Source organism: Leptonychotes weddellii, chromosome 13 (assembly GCF_054177405.1).
Source record: "Leptonychotes weddellii isolate Sample4059 chromosome 13, ASM5417740v2, whole genome shotgun sequence".
In the NCBI taxonomy this organism is placed as follows: Eukaryota; Metazoa; Chordata; class Mammalia; order Carnivora; family Phocidae; genus Leptonychotes; species Leptonychotes weddellii.
This window is the reverse complement of record NC_138381.1, coordinates 4,466,875-4,482,871: the sequence shown is the minus strand read 5'-3', so window position 1 is coordinate 4,482,871 and position 15,997 is coordinate 4,466,875. Positions and strand designations below refer to the sequence as shown.

The window sequence follows — 15,997 nt, the reverse complement described above, 5'->3', positions numbered from 1 at the left end:
CCAGACGTGGGATTATGATAGCTCTGAATCATATGGTAGTTTCATTTTTAGTTTTTTGAGGACCCTCCATCACGTTTTCCCCAGTGGCTGCACCATTTTATATTCCTGCCAATAGTGCACAAGGGTTCCGGTTTCTCTGCAATTGTACCAACACTTGCCACATTCTGGTTTTTTATTTCAGCCATCCTTCCAGGTGTGAGGTGATCCCTCACTGTGGCTTTGACCTGCATTTCCCTAGGGATTGGTGATACTGACCACCTTTCCACATACCTGTTGGCCATATGCCTATCAAGTCTTTTGCCCATTTTCAAAATCAAGTTATTTTTGCTATTGAGTTGTAGGACGCCTTATTGTCTCCTAGGAGCCTTATTTTGCTTTTCCCAAAGTAAGTACCACAGAATATGCAGCAGGACAGAGTAACAGGCACGGCCTTCAGACACGTGAATCCTAGCTCTGTTACCAGATGTGCACCTCTGAGCATAGAACCCCTCTGAACCTCAGCTCCTTGTCACACAGTGTTGTTAGCACACTACCTACCCCGCAGGGGTTCTAAGGATTTTTTTTTTTTTTAAGTAGCCTCCATGCCCAGCATGGAACTCAATGTGGGACTCAAACTCATGACCCTGAGATTAAGACCTGAGCTGAGATTAAGAGTCAGATGCTTAACCGATGAGCCACCCAGGTGCCCCGGGTTTTTAAGGATTTTAAAGACACAGGTAAAGCTTGTTACACAGTGCCTCGCACACAATAAGCTCTCAAGTTTTAAAAATGAAAGTCATTATTTCATGGTGAATTTCTTACTTTCTCCCCAGCCAACAGCAAGCCAGTAAGAGATCACAGGTGTTTCATCTCAAGTGTATGGGTACTTCTCTGAATTAGACACATAAAAATAATGTACTTTTTATACCCATTTCACTGTGACTCAATCATTTGACTATATGTCAACCAGTTAACAAACATTTGCCTTCAGGGCAATTCCCAGAGTTCGGTTTATAACCCCCAAGAGGCCAGAAGGTAGATGAGAGGGTTAACTAAGGCCAGCTGTCCAGGCTGAGGCTGAACCAGTTCAGTAAGACTCTAAAATCTGCCATTCCGCGGGTAAATCCAACTGTTTCGCATTTCACAGAGCACATGCTCATCCCTGTGCATCATTTTCAGGAAAAAACATAATTTTATGTACACCTGAAATGATGGGTGTATGAGCCTGAGTCCCTGCCTGAGTCCCCTTGTCTCTCCTGTTCTGCTGAAGGCAGGGCCCGTCGCTCTTTCTAGCTGAGCCCAGACCAGCCCTTTCCTCCCCGACCTTGTCTGCAGCCTGGCGGACCTCGCAGCCTTGATCACGGGAGAGGCACCTTCAGCTGCTCCCCCTTTCTTTCCCTGTGCTAATCCTACTGAGCTGTGCTCAGTGCAGGTAGCTTTCAGCCCCAGGGGCTTCTGCAGCCCATGTCTTGTTTAGTGGAAGCTCAAGGAAAATCCAGATGTTATTCCATGAAGCCACAGGAGACTACAAAAGACATCCTATGCTGAAGTTGATGTGATATTCCACATACGAAATGTACCGTCGTGTGTAGAACCCGCACCTCCACATCCATTTCTTTAAAGGCACATTCTTTACACTATAGGCATTAAAAACATTTTGCAGAATGACTTTCTCATGTGAGCATTTTCTTTCTGCAGCAGTTACTACCAGACTTATCAGAGGTTAATGACAATGAGACAACAGTCAGGTCACATATAAAAATCATCTTTGTGAAGGCTGGTCAGATCTTTGGTCTGATTTTAAATCAGGCAAGATTTTGCATCTGGAGTACTCTTGAAATAAAAATATGTCCCTTTTATTCTACACTGGTGGTAGGTATGCTTTTCTGGGTGTAGCTCACACTTGTTTCCTTTGCCAACTGCATAATTAAGAGTTTGCACCTGTTACTTCGATTTGATTTAACTTGAATTGATTTAACTCTGCGTCTTCATCCTCATTGTATTTAAGACATCCAGCATAATTCCCCTTGCTTTACAATCAAAAGGCTTCCTCTCAGACAAAGGAGTATGATGAGTAAAGGCTTTTATCTTACGTGTCTGACAACTTAATGTCACTACATACAATACTAAGATGGTCAGCCCCCTAAAAGGTTTATTATTTAGGTTGGGCATAATGTGTGAGCATTATTTTAATATATATATCTTTACCCTTGAGAAATGTCTGCCCTTCCCCCACTGTTAATTCCTACAGCCATGAAGCCGGGTCCAACAAGGTGGGCACCTGCAGTGGGCGGGGTGGGGGATCCACACAGTCCAGGCAGGGTGAGGAGCGCTCCTCACTTGAAGCAGCCGGGTGAGGGAGGACGGGCCTAAGGAGGGTGATGAGGACATCCATGCAGAGAAGTGGCTGTAATATGGTGGGTTTTGGTTTGGTTTGGGGCTTTTCTTACTGCTGTCCCGAGACAGTCTTGAGGCTAGCGGCAGGTCAGTCCCCTTCCTAAGAGGCTAAGTCCACACTCCACCCAACTCCCTTACCAGAGGGGCTCCCCCTCTCTGGTGCCACTCTGCACCTGCCCCAACGGCCCCCGGTGTAGGCACCAGACAACCAGGGACAGCCCCTGTCAGAGGATTATCCAAATCTGCCAACCCACAAGGAGCTTTCAAAACCTAGCTATCACGGCTGGGCTTTTCATTCATAAGATGCCCCCTCCAGTTCCAGTGTGCTGTCACCCTGTCCCCGGGCACAACTCTCCGCATGGCCCAGCCTCCCTCATATGGAGCTGCCTTTCATCTATCTGAGCATCGGTATGTTGTGTCCCAGCATCAAAAGACTCTTGAAATCTTGTAAAATGGTGGCCCCACTGTGATGTTTCTGGGCCCATGTGGGGAGAGGAGGCCACACATGCAGGAGTGGGGGGCACCGAGGCATGATGTGTTGGGGCCCTGGCAGGGTGAGAAGGGTCTCCTCGTGGCACAGCATGCAATCCCGGTGTGCCAAGGTGAGGGGGCGGCATCTGCAGAACCAGAGGGGAGCACTGGGAGAACGAGCTGTCTCCCCAGGTCCCTCGACTGTGAACACACTATTCTGTCCTCTGTAACAGCAAGTGCCTTGTGGCAACACACTCCGAGACTATGTCCCTATATTGTTCCTATTTTCACCCACAAATTTTCGCATCCATTGAGGATTCTTGCCTATAAGAATCTACTATGGTTTTGTCAAATGGTGAGGATGAAGTTTTTTGAAAACTAAAAATAACCTCAGAGGCTTTTGTGCCCGACTTGCAAACTATAGCCTGGGGCCAAATTCAGCCCACTGCCCGCTTTAGTAAATAAAGGGTTCTGGAACACAGGCAGGCCCGTTCGCTTGTGCACCATCTGTAGACTTCACGCTGCAGGGACCCAGCTGAGGAGATGTAACAGGCACTGCATGTCCCCCACAAAGGCTAAACTACACTCGGGCCCCTCACAGAACAAGGTCTGCCAACCCCTGTGTTTAGGAAAATATTGCATTTATGAGACAGGTACAGAATGTTTAATAACTAGAAAAATAATTCTTATAAAGTAAAAACCTGAGCAAATCATCAAAATTAAAAAAAAAGTCAACAGAAAGATTGAAAAACAAAATTGAGACAATATTCCAGAAGAACAAAAGACTAAGATAGAAATAATCAGAAAACCAATCCCAAAAGCATGATAGTTGATTAATAAAAGCTACAGAAAAAGAGAAAATACTTTTTTTTAATCCAGAATTCAAGTAAAAAATTCTTTAAATGACCCATAATGAATGAAAAAGATGTACTCCAAGGCACAATGTCTTGAAATTTTGAAATACCAAGTGAGAGAAGAGAAAGAGAACAGCTCACATACAAAGGAAGAACAGTCAAAATGGCATGAGCTCCATCGACAGCAATGCTAGGATATGCGCACGTGTTAAAACTGTCTTCACGTTCTAGGAGAAAACATCTGTCATCCTGCAGTGTCTACCCAATTAAACTATCCATCAGACGTTTTCAGGAACTCATGGATCCAAAATGTGTCTCCCATGTCACTTTTCTTAGAAAGCGGCAGGAGAATGTGCACCACACACACACACACAAAAGGATATAAATCAAGAAAGAGGAAGACAAGACTCCATAAAATAAGATTCCCACAGGAACTTCCCAGGATGACAGCTGTCCAGCAGGACTAAAAAGAAGTTTAAAGCAAACAGAGGCAGAACTCTGGAAATGAAATAGCCTGGAGAAAAAATAGAATTTGTAGATTATTTGATATGATTGATTTAGAAAAAAATACTGAAAAAATTGACCAACATATGAAAGACTGAACTTCTTGGAAAATTTAAGTTTCACCAAAGCCATGCAAGAAAAAAGGGAGACAATTATGCACCCAAGAAAAATAAAAAGTTGTAAAAGAGAGAAGTGCCCTATTACTCTCTGTGACTCCAGGGAACGATACCACAGTCATAATTAACAAACCATAACAACTTATATAAAATTGCTATATTTGATATGATGCAAGACAGGAGATGGCTGGAATAGAAAAGCTACTATTTTATCTACCTTAAGTGAATAGATGTCCGAAACTGACAAATCCAGAAACAGCCACAGAAGAATATTATTTAGAAATATGGGGGCAAACCTGAGAAGAAACAGCTTTAAACAGCTGAACGTTATCTTAGACCCACGAGAGGACGGGTGGGGGTAGGCCTGGGTCTTCTGGCACCATTTGGTGACATGTGGTGTGCACACCGTGCTCTGATAAGACGCTCACAGACGCCAGGACGCCGTGAGTGCCCTTCCTCGCCCGCGCTCACCCTTCCCCCCGGCACTGCCCGGAGCAAACTCAGATGTGAAGGGCTCCCAGGCTCGTCAAGTCAGAATATGTGCCTGCCTCCTTCATGCTCCCATAGCTGCTGGTATATTCCCTATAATAATTTCTGTTGATTCAACAAATCATGAGTATTATGAGACTGGCATCCTGTTAGATGCTGGAGATAGAGTAGTAAACAACACAGCAGAGTCCTGCTCACGGGACTAGCAGTCTGACAGGCAGACATTACACACACACTCAATTCAGTATGGACAAGAGTTCTAACAAGACGCCCCAGCCTCAGTTTCCCCCCCCATCCAGATAGTGTTCCCCTGGGGCTAAAGAAAACCGTGCTTGGTCTCTGCCTCTGCCTGTCTTCCGACATTTCCATAACATCTACACCCTCCACAGTTTAACTCAATGAGTTCCAGGCATCACCACAGTCTCAGGGTCATTTTCCAATTCTGACCTGCAGGTGACACTTGGCTTCTACCACTTGCCTCTCCTGACGTCTTCATGGCTCAAGCCACTGCCTCTCCATCCCCCCACGCTCACCCAGATGGGGCAGGTGCTCTGCACCTCTCTGGTGGTACCGCGAAATAACATGATCCCCTGCTCTCCGCTCTGACCCAGATTTAAGATTTCTCCCTTCCCAGGGCTCCCACCCGAGGCCCCAGAGATCAGGACAGCAGGGACAGCAAGGACAGCATCGGGGCAGGAGTCCTTTGTACTGTCACTTTCTTTGGCTAAGAACTTAATATCTGTCCCAGATCTTTTATTGCTGTCTTCAAGCAGCGCACACACACACACACACACACACACACACACACACACAAACATCCCTCAAGAGAGACAGCTGATCAGATAGCTCAGGATGAGAAACAAAAATAGAGAGGAGGGGATGCGCCTCCCAGTAGGAGCAACACGGCATTTCAGAAATCACTTCTGAGGGCGCCTGGGTGGCTCAGTTGTTAAGTGTCTGCATTCGGCTCAGGTCATGGTCCTGGGGTCCTGGGATCGAGCCCCGCATTGGGCTCCCTGCTCCACGGGAAGCCTTCTCCCTCTCCCACTCCCCCTGCTTGTGCTCTCTCTCGCTGTGTCTCTATTAATTAATTAATTAATTAATTAAATCTTAAAAAAAAAGACATCACTTCTGAGAGTAACCTTAAGTAGGAGATAAACACATGATCAAAAAATAATCTATACAATCTAAAATGAATTTAGAACAAAATCCCTAAAAAAAAAAAAAAAAAAACACATATACTTAGATACACGTTACCCCTGTTTGAAGCCCAAGTATCTGTCAATTCTCTTAAAACACTTTTGCAGAGGGGCGCCTGGGTGGCTCAGTCGTTGAGCGCCTGCCTTCGGCTCAGGTCATGATCTCAGGGTCCTGGGATCGAGCCCCGCATCGGGCTCTCTGCTCTGCCGGAGGCCTGCTTCTCCCTCTCCCACTCCCCCTGCTTGTGTTCCCTCTCTCGCTCTGTCTCTCTCTGCCAAATAAATAAATAAATAAAATCTTAAAAAAAACACTTTTGCAGAGGATGTGCTCACCACTAACTCATCCGTCTGGGTCTCCACTAATGTCCAGCTGGGGGTCTTCACTGCATTTGTATCACACTTTGCTCTTTTAAGCAATGACAGTTTCTTCCAATGATTTCAGATACATCTTACCTTGTGAGGTAGGCACTTGCCAAATTTAGTTTCATTAAATACTAACGTGGCTGCTGAATGCCATGAATACAGCACTTTCTCATTTTAATGGATACCATGAAGTTCATATTTAAATACACTTTTTCATTTTGGGTTCTAGCCAGTAAAGAAAAAAACCTTAATCTCTACCACACACACACACAGCATGTGCACACACACACGTGCACACAATGATCACGTACATACACACACACATACACACACATGTACACACACATGTGCACAGTGATCACATGCAGACACATACACGCACATTGATCACAGTGATCACACACACAGTGATCACATGCTTAAGCAGAATTCCTTGTCTTTTAAATTATAAGGGCAAAAGAGAAGGAAATAGCTTTTTCCTTATTTTATATGAATTTTCATTGGGACATGCTATTTTCACGTTTTTAAAATTTAACTTAATTCTCTAAACATTAGCTTTAAAATGACCCATAAATCATAATTTCTAATGTGAAAGAAGAAGACATCAAAGAGACGACTGCTTTATTTCAACTTCCAACACCAAGAACACAACCGGTGAGTCCAAAATAAACAAACAGCAACAATAATTTGCCACCTCCTGCCAATACTTAGTATGTTGTCCCAAACCAGTGGTTTATTTTTGCTATCCTCAGGTAAAGGACCAGGCTGACGATGAAGTATTCTTCCGTCTCTTTGATCCACACCAGCTCCATGTGCACTTTTCCTTCCGAGTCCACATAGTCAACATAGTAAGTGTGTCCCAAGAAGTTAGGCCCATCAGAGGGCCCGGAAGATCTCATGCAAACAGGGGAACTGAAACACCAAAAGGGTTTCCCATATTCATCCAAAAGGGTTACGTCCATTATAGAACAACTCTACAAAATAAACACAAATACTCATGGGTGTAAGGGCAAAATGGCCAACTGGACCTGATTTCCAGGGCTAACTAATACCTGTGTAAATGTGTAAATGAAGCCTTGTTGTGAAGGATGAAGTGAAAGGGGAGGGAGGAGATAGAAGAGAACAGAGTTACAGAAGAAGGCAGGGCCACACCAAGACGGTGAGAGAGCAAGAAGCGTCGGAGGGACTAGGAACCAGGGGCGCTGTGGGGCGACGGACAGGGAGGCAGGGCGGCTGCCCACATCACCTCCACCACCGCAGCAGCAACCAGTGCGAGTAAATGCATCTCCGATAAACAAAAGAGCAATGGAACCGGGGTGGGGGCAGCGAGAACAGCACAGGGATGTTGGTGATCATTACACGCCTGCAAGGAGACAGTAAAGTGAGCCCCCAGCTGTCGGAGGTAGTAACTCACGGGAAAGAGATGGAAGAAGTATTTTTAAGACACACTGAGCAGTATCTGGTATCGGGAGGTGAGGGTAGGTGAGAAGGGGGCGCTAACCTCCTACTCTCTCCCCACTGCTGCAGAAGGGCAGGGTCTGGGGAGAAGAAACGTGTCCCTTTCAGACACGCGGCATCTACAATGCCAGTCGTGGGAGATGCTGATAATGATTATTATTAATGAGCTATAGTTTTACATTGATTTTTTAGCTGTGGTAAAACACACGCAACAGAACTTTACCACTGCAACCGGTTTTAAGCGTACAGCTTAGTGGCATTAAGTGACACTGCTGTGCGGCCTTCAGTATGGTCGACCTCCAGAACCCTTTTCATCTCTCAAGCCCCAAACTCTGGACCCATTAACTTCCCAGCCCTCCCTCCCTGCAGCCCCTGGGAACCACCATTCTACTCAATGCCTCTGTGAACTGACCACTCTCGGGACTTCGTAAAGTGGAATCTTACAGTATTTGACCTTTTGTGTCCGGCTTATTTCACTTAACATAATGCCCTCTAGGTTCATCCATGTTGTAGCGTGTGCCAGAATCTCCTTCCTTTGTAGGGTGGGACAATAGTCCACAGTATGTGTATACCACCTTGTGTTTATCCGTTCAGTGGCTGGTGGACACCGGGTTTCTTCCACCTTTTGACTCTTGTGAAAAAACGCTGCTATGAAATGAACACGAGTGTGTAACATTAGCTATATTTTTTAACATGTTCTGTTTACTAAACACTAATCCAAGCAGTTTACATATACTATTTTATTTAATTCTCAAGAATTTTTTTTCTCAAGAAACTACGAAGTAGTATGAAGGCTAAAATTTTCTAACACTTCCCTTTTTAAGAAATGGCTCATTATTTGCCATGACTTATGCCCTGTGTTAGTATTTTATTAATTGGAATTTAAACGCTTACTCTTAGATATCTGCATAAAATGAACAATGATATCAACCTAATTATAGAGACACAGGTATTACAGATACCTAGACAGATATATAAAGATATTATAGATGTCAGCATAAACACTGCTTTCAGAGATCTATACATGATTAAATGTGGCCAATAGCACTGACCATTTGGACCTGAGTATGATCAGGCCAAAGAGTCCTGACTCAAAAAAGTGTTTCTCAGAGAGAAATTAAAGGAACACAAACATTCCAAAAGTTAAAAAAAAAAAAAAGAGAGAGAGAGATGGTCTAGTAAGTAAGGGATGAGAAGTGGTTCCCACCTCTGGAGGAGACCTGAGTGAAGAACGAGCCAACATGAACCATCCCTGGCCCCCGACGGCAGAGAGCACAGACCAGAGCCAAAAGCCCCTGCCCACATGAGGTGGGGGCCACCCAGCGAGACAGTCTGAGGAGCCCAACACTAGACCCTCCACATCCTGGAACAGCACACATCTACCCATCACACCCTCTGCTTCTGGCAGAACAGGGACCACAGTTCACAGACCATGGAGAAGGGCTCACTGGGGCTGAGAACAGGGGGAACCAAAGCGAACCCTGAGAGCTAGAATGTGTCTCTGTCTGTGCTCAGGCAGCCAGAGCCCTTCTGGAATAAACAGCTATCATCATGGCCATTTGATGAAGGAAGCTCCGTGGCCATGTCAACGCCCAAGATAATACACCTGGTCAGGTGGTCATGCGGACCCAAGACTTTCTTTACCCCATCGCCCTTCATTATCTTAACTACTGGTTTAGCAGTCTCTCGGTTTTGTTACTTAAAACCTCATCAAAATCCGGCAGCACAGACACAGTGGCTAGAACCATGAGCAAGGAGGAGGCCATGAGAAGAAGGTGACACCCTGGGCTGCCCCAACATTTCAGAGGAAGATGGAGAAGGAAATCCAGGAGGAACGGTCGAGAGGTGTAAGAACTCTTTGATAAGGATGCTGCTCATGAGCCCTGAGCCTTTCAGGAAATGGCTTCCTGTCTGCTTTCGGCCCCTCAGCTGCCGACAGAGTTGTGAGCTATCTCCCAAAGCTCTCCTGGTTCTAAAAGCCTAGCATCCTCCAATTCCTACATATCCTATGGAACACCCAGCACACAGTGGCACAAAAACCCTTTAACAGCCTCAACTCCAAATTCTTTATCCTGGGTTGTGAGGCCCTTTGTGAGCGCCCCCCCAGCCTGCCTTTCCACCCACCTCCTGCTACTCCCTCCCTCCTCTGGTGCATTCCTCACTGGGTGCGGGGCCCGGTCACACTGGGGAAGCTCAAGATGGGTAGACACCCGCTGCTGGGCTCTTCCACCCCTTTCCAGGCTCAGTGAATACCCAAACGCTGCTTCACAGAGCACAGAGGCCACCTCCTCCTTCATGCACGTGGGGTGTCGGGTTCCTCCCAAGGTGCCGACTCCTTTAATCACCCAGCACTGCCAGCAAACCCACCAGGGCATCTTTCTTGGGGGCTGGGGTGGGACATGCCCATCGGCAGGCTTCACTATTCCTACATAAAGCACAACCACACTTACACTAAAATATCTAGCTTGAATTACAACGGATGCCGAGCTCCATATAGATCTAGAAGTAAGTTACATTAAAATAACACAAAAAATGCCAAGGCATGAAAGGAGAAAGTACAAGGAACGGATATAAGAAAAGGCTTACCATAGGAAACTCCATCCATCAGCACTTCTGATAGGAACAGAAAGAAGGCAGGGCAGGAGAGCGGTTTTGACTGGCACTGAATTCCACCAAAGCCTGCAGCAGCGACCACCCTGGCCATTCAAACGGCCTTTGTAAGACAAACTGGCGAGTGGTCGGAGAGCAGCGGGCCTGTGTGGGCTCAGCACTAACAGCACCCGGGGCAGGCGGCTCTCAATGTATTTGAGACCACCATCTGACTTCAAAAAGAAAAAGAAAACCTCATCAGCTTTTAACGTGATGTTTTTAAGTGTTTACGGCTGAGCAATCCCCCGTATAAAATGACGAGTTGCTGACGTTGGGCTCCAGGCACCCAGGAAAGAGTTACGTCTGGTTTGAACGACCGACGGGGCCACCCTCGCACTCCCGTGCTCCTCTGGCAGAGAAGACCCCCCTGTGAAGAGTAACCAGGAGGACCCCAGAGAGCCCACCCGTGACCACACACCACTCCAACAACACAGTGGGACAGGCGGCTCCGCCGTCCGTCATTATCATGATCATCGATATCCGTCCCGAGCCCAGAGTCGCCAGCTTGGGTGACACTTTCTCACTGACCTACGCTCCAACGGCGTGCTGAGCGACAGTCCAGAAGGCTGTTTCACAATCTCCGCCACAAGCATGCTGCTTTGTTTTTTGGTTTTTCATAGTTACATGTATTTAAGAAACTTTTTTACAGTTTACCCTTGTTAATAAAATGTTTTTAACTCCTTGAGAGCAATTTCTCAAAACATGTTTTATAGTTTCACTACAGTTACGCTGCTCAGATGCCTGAGGGAAATGCCTGACCTGCGTGGCGAACACAAGGGACAGGACATCACTTACTCGACTTTTCTTCTTTAGGAACTCGGAGGCTATCTCAGTCCTAATATCAAACCCCAAAACTACCAACAGGAAAATACAAATGGACCTTGCCCAACTGCAGCAGGCCCCCGGGAGAGGGTACAGCCGTGGAGCCCCACTCCAGCTCCCCCCCGAGCCCAGCTGGGAGAAGGAACTGCAGGGGAAAGTGTGCAGGGACACGCAGTCCATGCCTGACTGCAAGGACCCAAAACCCCGTTTTCAGATCGAGCCATTTTGCTGGAAACATGCATTCCTGAGTCACGTCGGTCTAGCGACCTACAGAATCACGGCCTGGAGCTCATTTTGAAGCTACACCTTCAGCTTCTGGTTGCTGTAAAAAAATCTATCCCCGCATTTGCAGCTAAATGCTATTTAGGGTGGTCTGTTCCACAGCTTAGTCTGCCCTACCTAAAGCCCCACCAGAGACTGTGTGTGTGACGAGAGCCAGGATAGAGCTCTGTTTCTCTGTAGAATTACTCCACATCCCTCCCTCTGCTCTCATCCTGCTCCAAATACCAGAAAACACAGAACAAATTACATCAGTTTTATAATCACACAGACACGTTAAGTCTTCAGTATCTGTATTCTGCCTTTCTTGGACCACAAGGTCTACTCTGACTATATTTTATTTTAGTACATATTTTTATAAAACCCATTAAAAAAAACCAGATCTGTGTTCTTAAAGACATGAAGCAATATTCCTTTATATATGATAAAAATAATCTATACCAAAGTTTAAATATTTGTTTTCAAATAAATAAGGGCTAAGAAAGCAGCTCATTGTATCAAATAGCAAGTGGCTCAAGAGATAATACTTAATGATAATTAACTGTTTTTAACACTCAATGATAACACTGCTGTTGTCATCATCAGTAATTGTTCTAACAAAGTGTCCACACTTGTATGGCAGAATAGAGGCGTGTTACTGATGACAGATCCCAGTGGCTCACCAGGAATACGTAAATGCTATTCATCCCACAAAACAAAGGTGGAGAATAATGAGAACCAGGGGCAGCCATGGGCACAAGATCACAGAAGAAACAAAACTACGTCTCAAAGGGTCTCATCCTCCTCAGCCTCCTCTTCTTTCCCCCTTCACTGCCGACTCCCAACCACTAAATAAATTCTCCCATCCATGTGGCTAATTTTTGACGAAGCATAAATTGATGTAACTGTTCAAGGGAGGGTATTCAAGGAAATATCTGTATCCTGACTTGTAACTTGATGTAAGAGCAAGTAAGATGTTGAGTCAATGCTACTTGCCTGGTCCAACCTAGAGCTCCCCTTTTTCTCCATAAGACAGACAGACAGACAGAGGGGCTTCAAGGGAGGGCAGGGGTACAAAAACATTGCTGCATACTACGCACCACTCCTGATCCCCCACACTCAACAAGAAACAGAAGGTACAAGCTAAGAAAATGTGCACATATCTTCAGACATGAGAACACTAAAACTAGGACTTTAAAAGCAGTATCAAAGATATACATAGACAGACTTTTTTTTTATTATACAGAAACCAGGTAACACTAAGAAAATAAAACAACAAATTACCTTTATACAGCCATCGAAAACATCAGTTCTCCAAGAGAGGCCAACTTTTCCAATAAGAGGTAGGTGTTCTGTGTTATTTTTGAAACTTATAACAACAAGCTTCACATATCCATTTTCAATGGATCCTGAAAAGATTTAAGATTTTTTAAATTATGACATATCCATGCAGGACAAGTCAAGACTCTTTAGGCTTGCTGTTTCATAAAGAATGCCTCATCTAGCCACGTCCTGGATGCAGGCATCTGGCTTGAGGCCGGTGGCATACCCACACTCCAGAGACAGAGACACAAGTGCACACTCTGGAAACACGATCTCAAAGGGGGTGGGGGGAGCTGACTGGGGTGAACCTGGATCTCACCTGTCACCGATGAGAGGTTGCTAAGGAGGCTGAGGTTCTTCTGATTTGATTAAGCTAACAGCAGTACAAACAGTACACAAGAACTGTGGAGCTTTCCAGAAAGCAGATGCCAGAGTGGTCCAGACATGAGATGTGAGGGAGCAAGGAGGGCAATGTCCAGAGGACTGCGGAACTTGAGAGCAGGGAAGTATGGAAGAGATGAGAAGCCCCACGCACATAAAGGAATAAACATCTTTCATGTGCTTATTGGTAAGTAAAAATCCTTGCACTTGCTACCAACAGCTTGAGACCAGAGGCCTTGCCCCTCCTCTGCCTAGTTAAACACTGACGAAGAGCTACCTGGCCACTAGCAAGGGCCCAACACAATCCAGGTGCGCGAGTTCCACTACCCAAGGCCCTGATGCTCGGACAGCCCCCAGGACTGCTGAGCTTCCCGCGACCATGAGCTCTGCACCCTCCTTTTACGTGCCCTAAAAAGTGACCAGCACACGGGACAACATAACAGCTCCTTGACTTGTACGCAAGCTTTCTTCAGAGAGAGACACCTCGACAAAGGTAAGATGTGAGTCACAGGGCAAAGCAGACAGAAGAATGGGGAAGAACAAATGTTCTTTGGCCTTAGGTGGGTTATTTCAGGAGAGAAATAAAGCCAAAGCTAGGCTGCCTTAGGAGCCAAAAGCCCTACCCTAGAAATTCAGCAGGTGCTGTCACGTAAGCTGAGCCTTAGTGCCGCTTTGCCAGCAGCCTCTTCTGTGACACGGTAATGGCTCTAAGGGAGAGACCCCTAGGAGCAGAGCTTTCCAGCCCTGCAGGAGGGTGCTGGGAGCCCATCTGTACCAAGGACAGAGGCAGCCCACGACGTGGTCCCCTCGCTGCTGAGTAATTACCAAGGACCATGCAGCTCCTCTCCTCCTCTCCCCCGGTGCGGGAGTGAATGCCAAATGACACTGACCCTTCCCGGCAAGAGCTCCACTGTCACCTCGGCAGGGCTCGACGGAAGCAGGGAGGAAATCTGTGAGAAGGGAAGCCTCAGAGGAGACGTGGTAATGACATTCTGAATGGACCAGATGTGGTTCTGCTCTGCTCTATATTACTGCACAGCCATGTGCAAAATCGAGAGAGACCTCCGACCGGCTGGCATGTGCACTGGCAGCCAGACGATGCCGTACAGAAAGCCACGAGTTCATTTTCCATGTGGCTTGTCCTCAGGACACTGCAGAAAATGGACCCCAAAGTACAACAGCCAATAACATCTCAATGGCAATTGTCTAAGCTAATAAACATGAAATCTCTGTGGAAGCAAGGACTGTTGTTATTTTATTACCAAATATTCTCCCGCTTTAGAACAACTTTAACATTTGCAGTATCTTGAAAGGTCAGAGCTCTCTCGGCATGCTCTGTAAGTGCTTGTATCTATCAGAGACAAAGGTTAAGCTCACCCAACATTTAAACAATCTGCACACTGAATGTATGTGTGAAAACGTGCATATATAAAATAGGCAATATTTTTGAGTATTTACTGTACACCAGCCATTGTGTTAGGCACTTTATGTAGAGTAGCTTAAAAGACTACTTTAAAATATCTTAAAATCCTACTATTAATTAGGTATTACAGTTTTCTGAATTCACAGGTGAGAGAAGGGCACACAAAGAGATTAACTGTACGTCACCCAAGGTCATACCACTGGTAAGTGACAGAGACATGATTCAAACATTATGTGTCTATTATAAGATGGATCTTATAATAGATTAAAACATATACAAAAAGGGGAAACATAATCACCTATTTGCTTAAATACTGAGAATTTATAATATAGATTTAAATTTTCATAAAGTTTTGCTTTTGTATTACTGCCAATAGAGAAAAATCTATAAATTAGCAGACAATATTTGCTGGGGAATCACTTATGGTTCCCCCAAATTTGTGGCAATTCCTGTGTCTATGCATCTCATGCTTACTCCTCTCCCCTCCCCAACCTTCGTATAACTAGGTCATAAGTGGCCTGGTTCCCTCACTTGAGCTAACATACCCTTAGTGAATTCCTGTGTTGCTTAAACCCATCAGAATAAATTCTGTTGTTAGAAACTCCAACTCTGGGCACCTGGGTGGCTCAGTTGGTTAAGCGACTGCCTTCGGCTCAGGTCATGATCCTGGAGTCCCGGGACTGAGTCCCGCATCGGGCTACCTGCTCGGCAGGGAGTCTGCTTCTCCCTCTGACCCTCCTCCCTCTCATGGTCTCTGTCTCTCATTCTCTCTCTCTCTGAAATAAATAAATAAAATCTTTAAAAAAAAAAAAAAAAAAGAAACTCCAACTCTAACCTACCAAACCACAAGACCATCCCCAAAATGCAGAGAAATTAAATTCAAGGCTCACTGCCCTTGCCTTCAAGTGACATTCACTTACAAGCCTGCCTTTTAGAGTCATGAAGGCCTCATTCCAAGCCCTGCCCAGCCATTTACTAGCTGTGTAACCATGGTCAAGTTCTAAGCTGAGTAAAATAAGGACACAAATAGAAAGTACTTTATACGGCTTTGTGAAGATTAACAAAACGAAGAATACACATTAACATTACAGGGTAGATTATTATATATCCCAGGCTAGATGTGCTAAGCACCTTATATGTATTACATCCTCTAAGAGCCAAGCCTACTGCCAAGTAGAAAGTACGTATGTAGCACGTGCATGGACGACAAGACTCAATAATTATAAACACATCTGTTTGCCCAAATGATCTACAGATTTAATGCAATCACAATCATAAACCCAGCGGGCATTTTAATAACTTATGAAGAAT

The 15,997-nt window shown here is 45.5% G+C and overlaps 2 protein-coding genes across 2 annotated transcripts in view; one reads left to right on the top strand and one right to left on the bottom strand.

The window, feature by feature from the left end:
• The window catches only part of TIMM21 (translocase of inner mitochondrial membrane 21), a 68,373-nt gene that overhangs the window by 7,527 nt on the left and 44,849 nt on the right, over positions 1 to 15,997 (top strand). The window lies entirely within an intron of this gene.
• The window catches only part of FBXO15 (F-box protein 15), a 47,219-nt gene continuing 38,200 nt past the window's right edge, over positions 6,979 to 15,997 (bottom strand). The window contains exons 9-10 of the mRNA XM_031038366.2: positions 12,844 to 12,968; positions 6,979 to 7,346 (exon numbers count right to left, since the gene is read on the bottom strand). Of these exons, the coding sequence (XP_030894226.1) occupies positions 7,080 to 7,346; positions 12,844 to 12,968 (392 nt within the window). The 3' untranslated portion in view covers positions 6,979 to 7,079. The remainder of the gene's footprint in view (positions 7,347 to 12,843; positions 12,969 to 15,997) is intronic.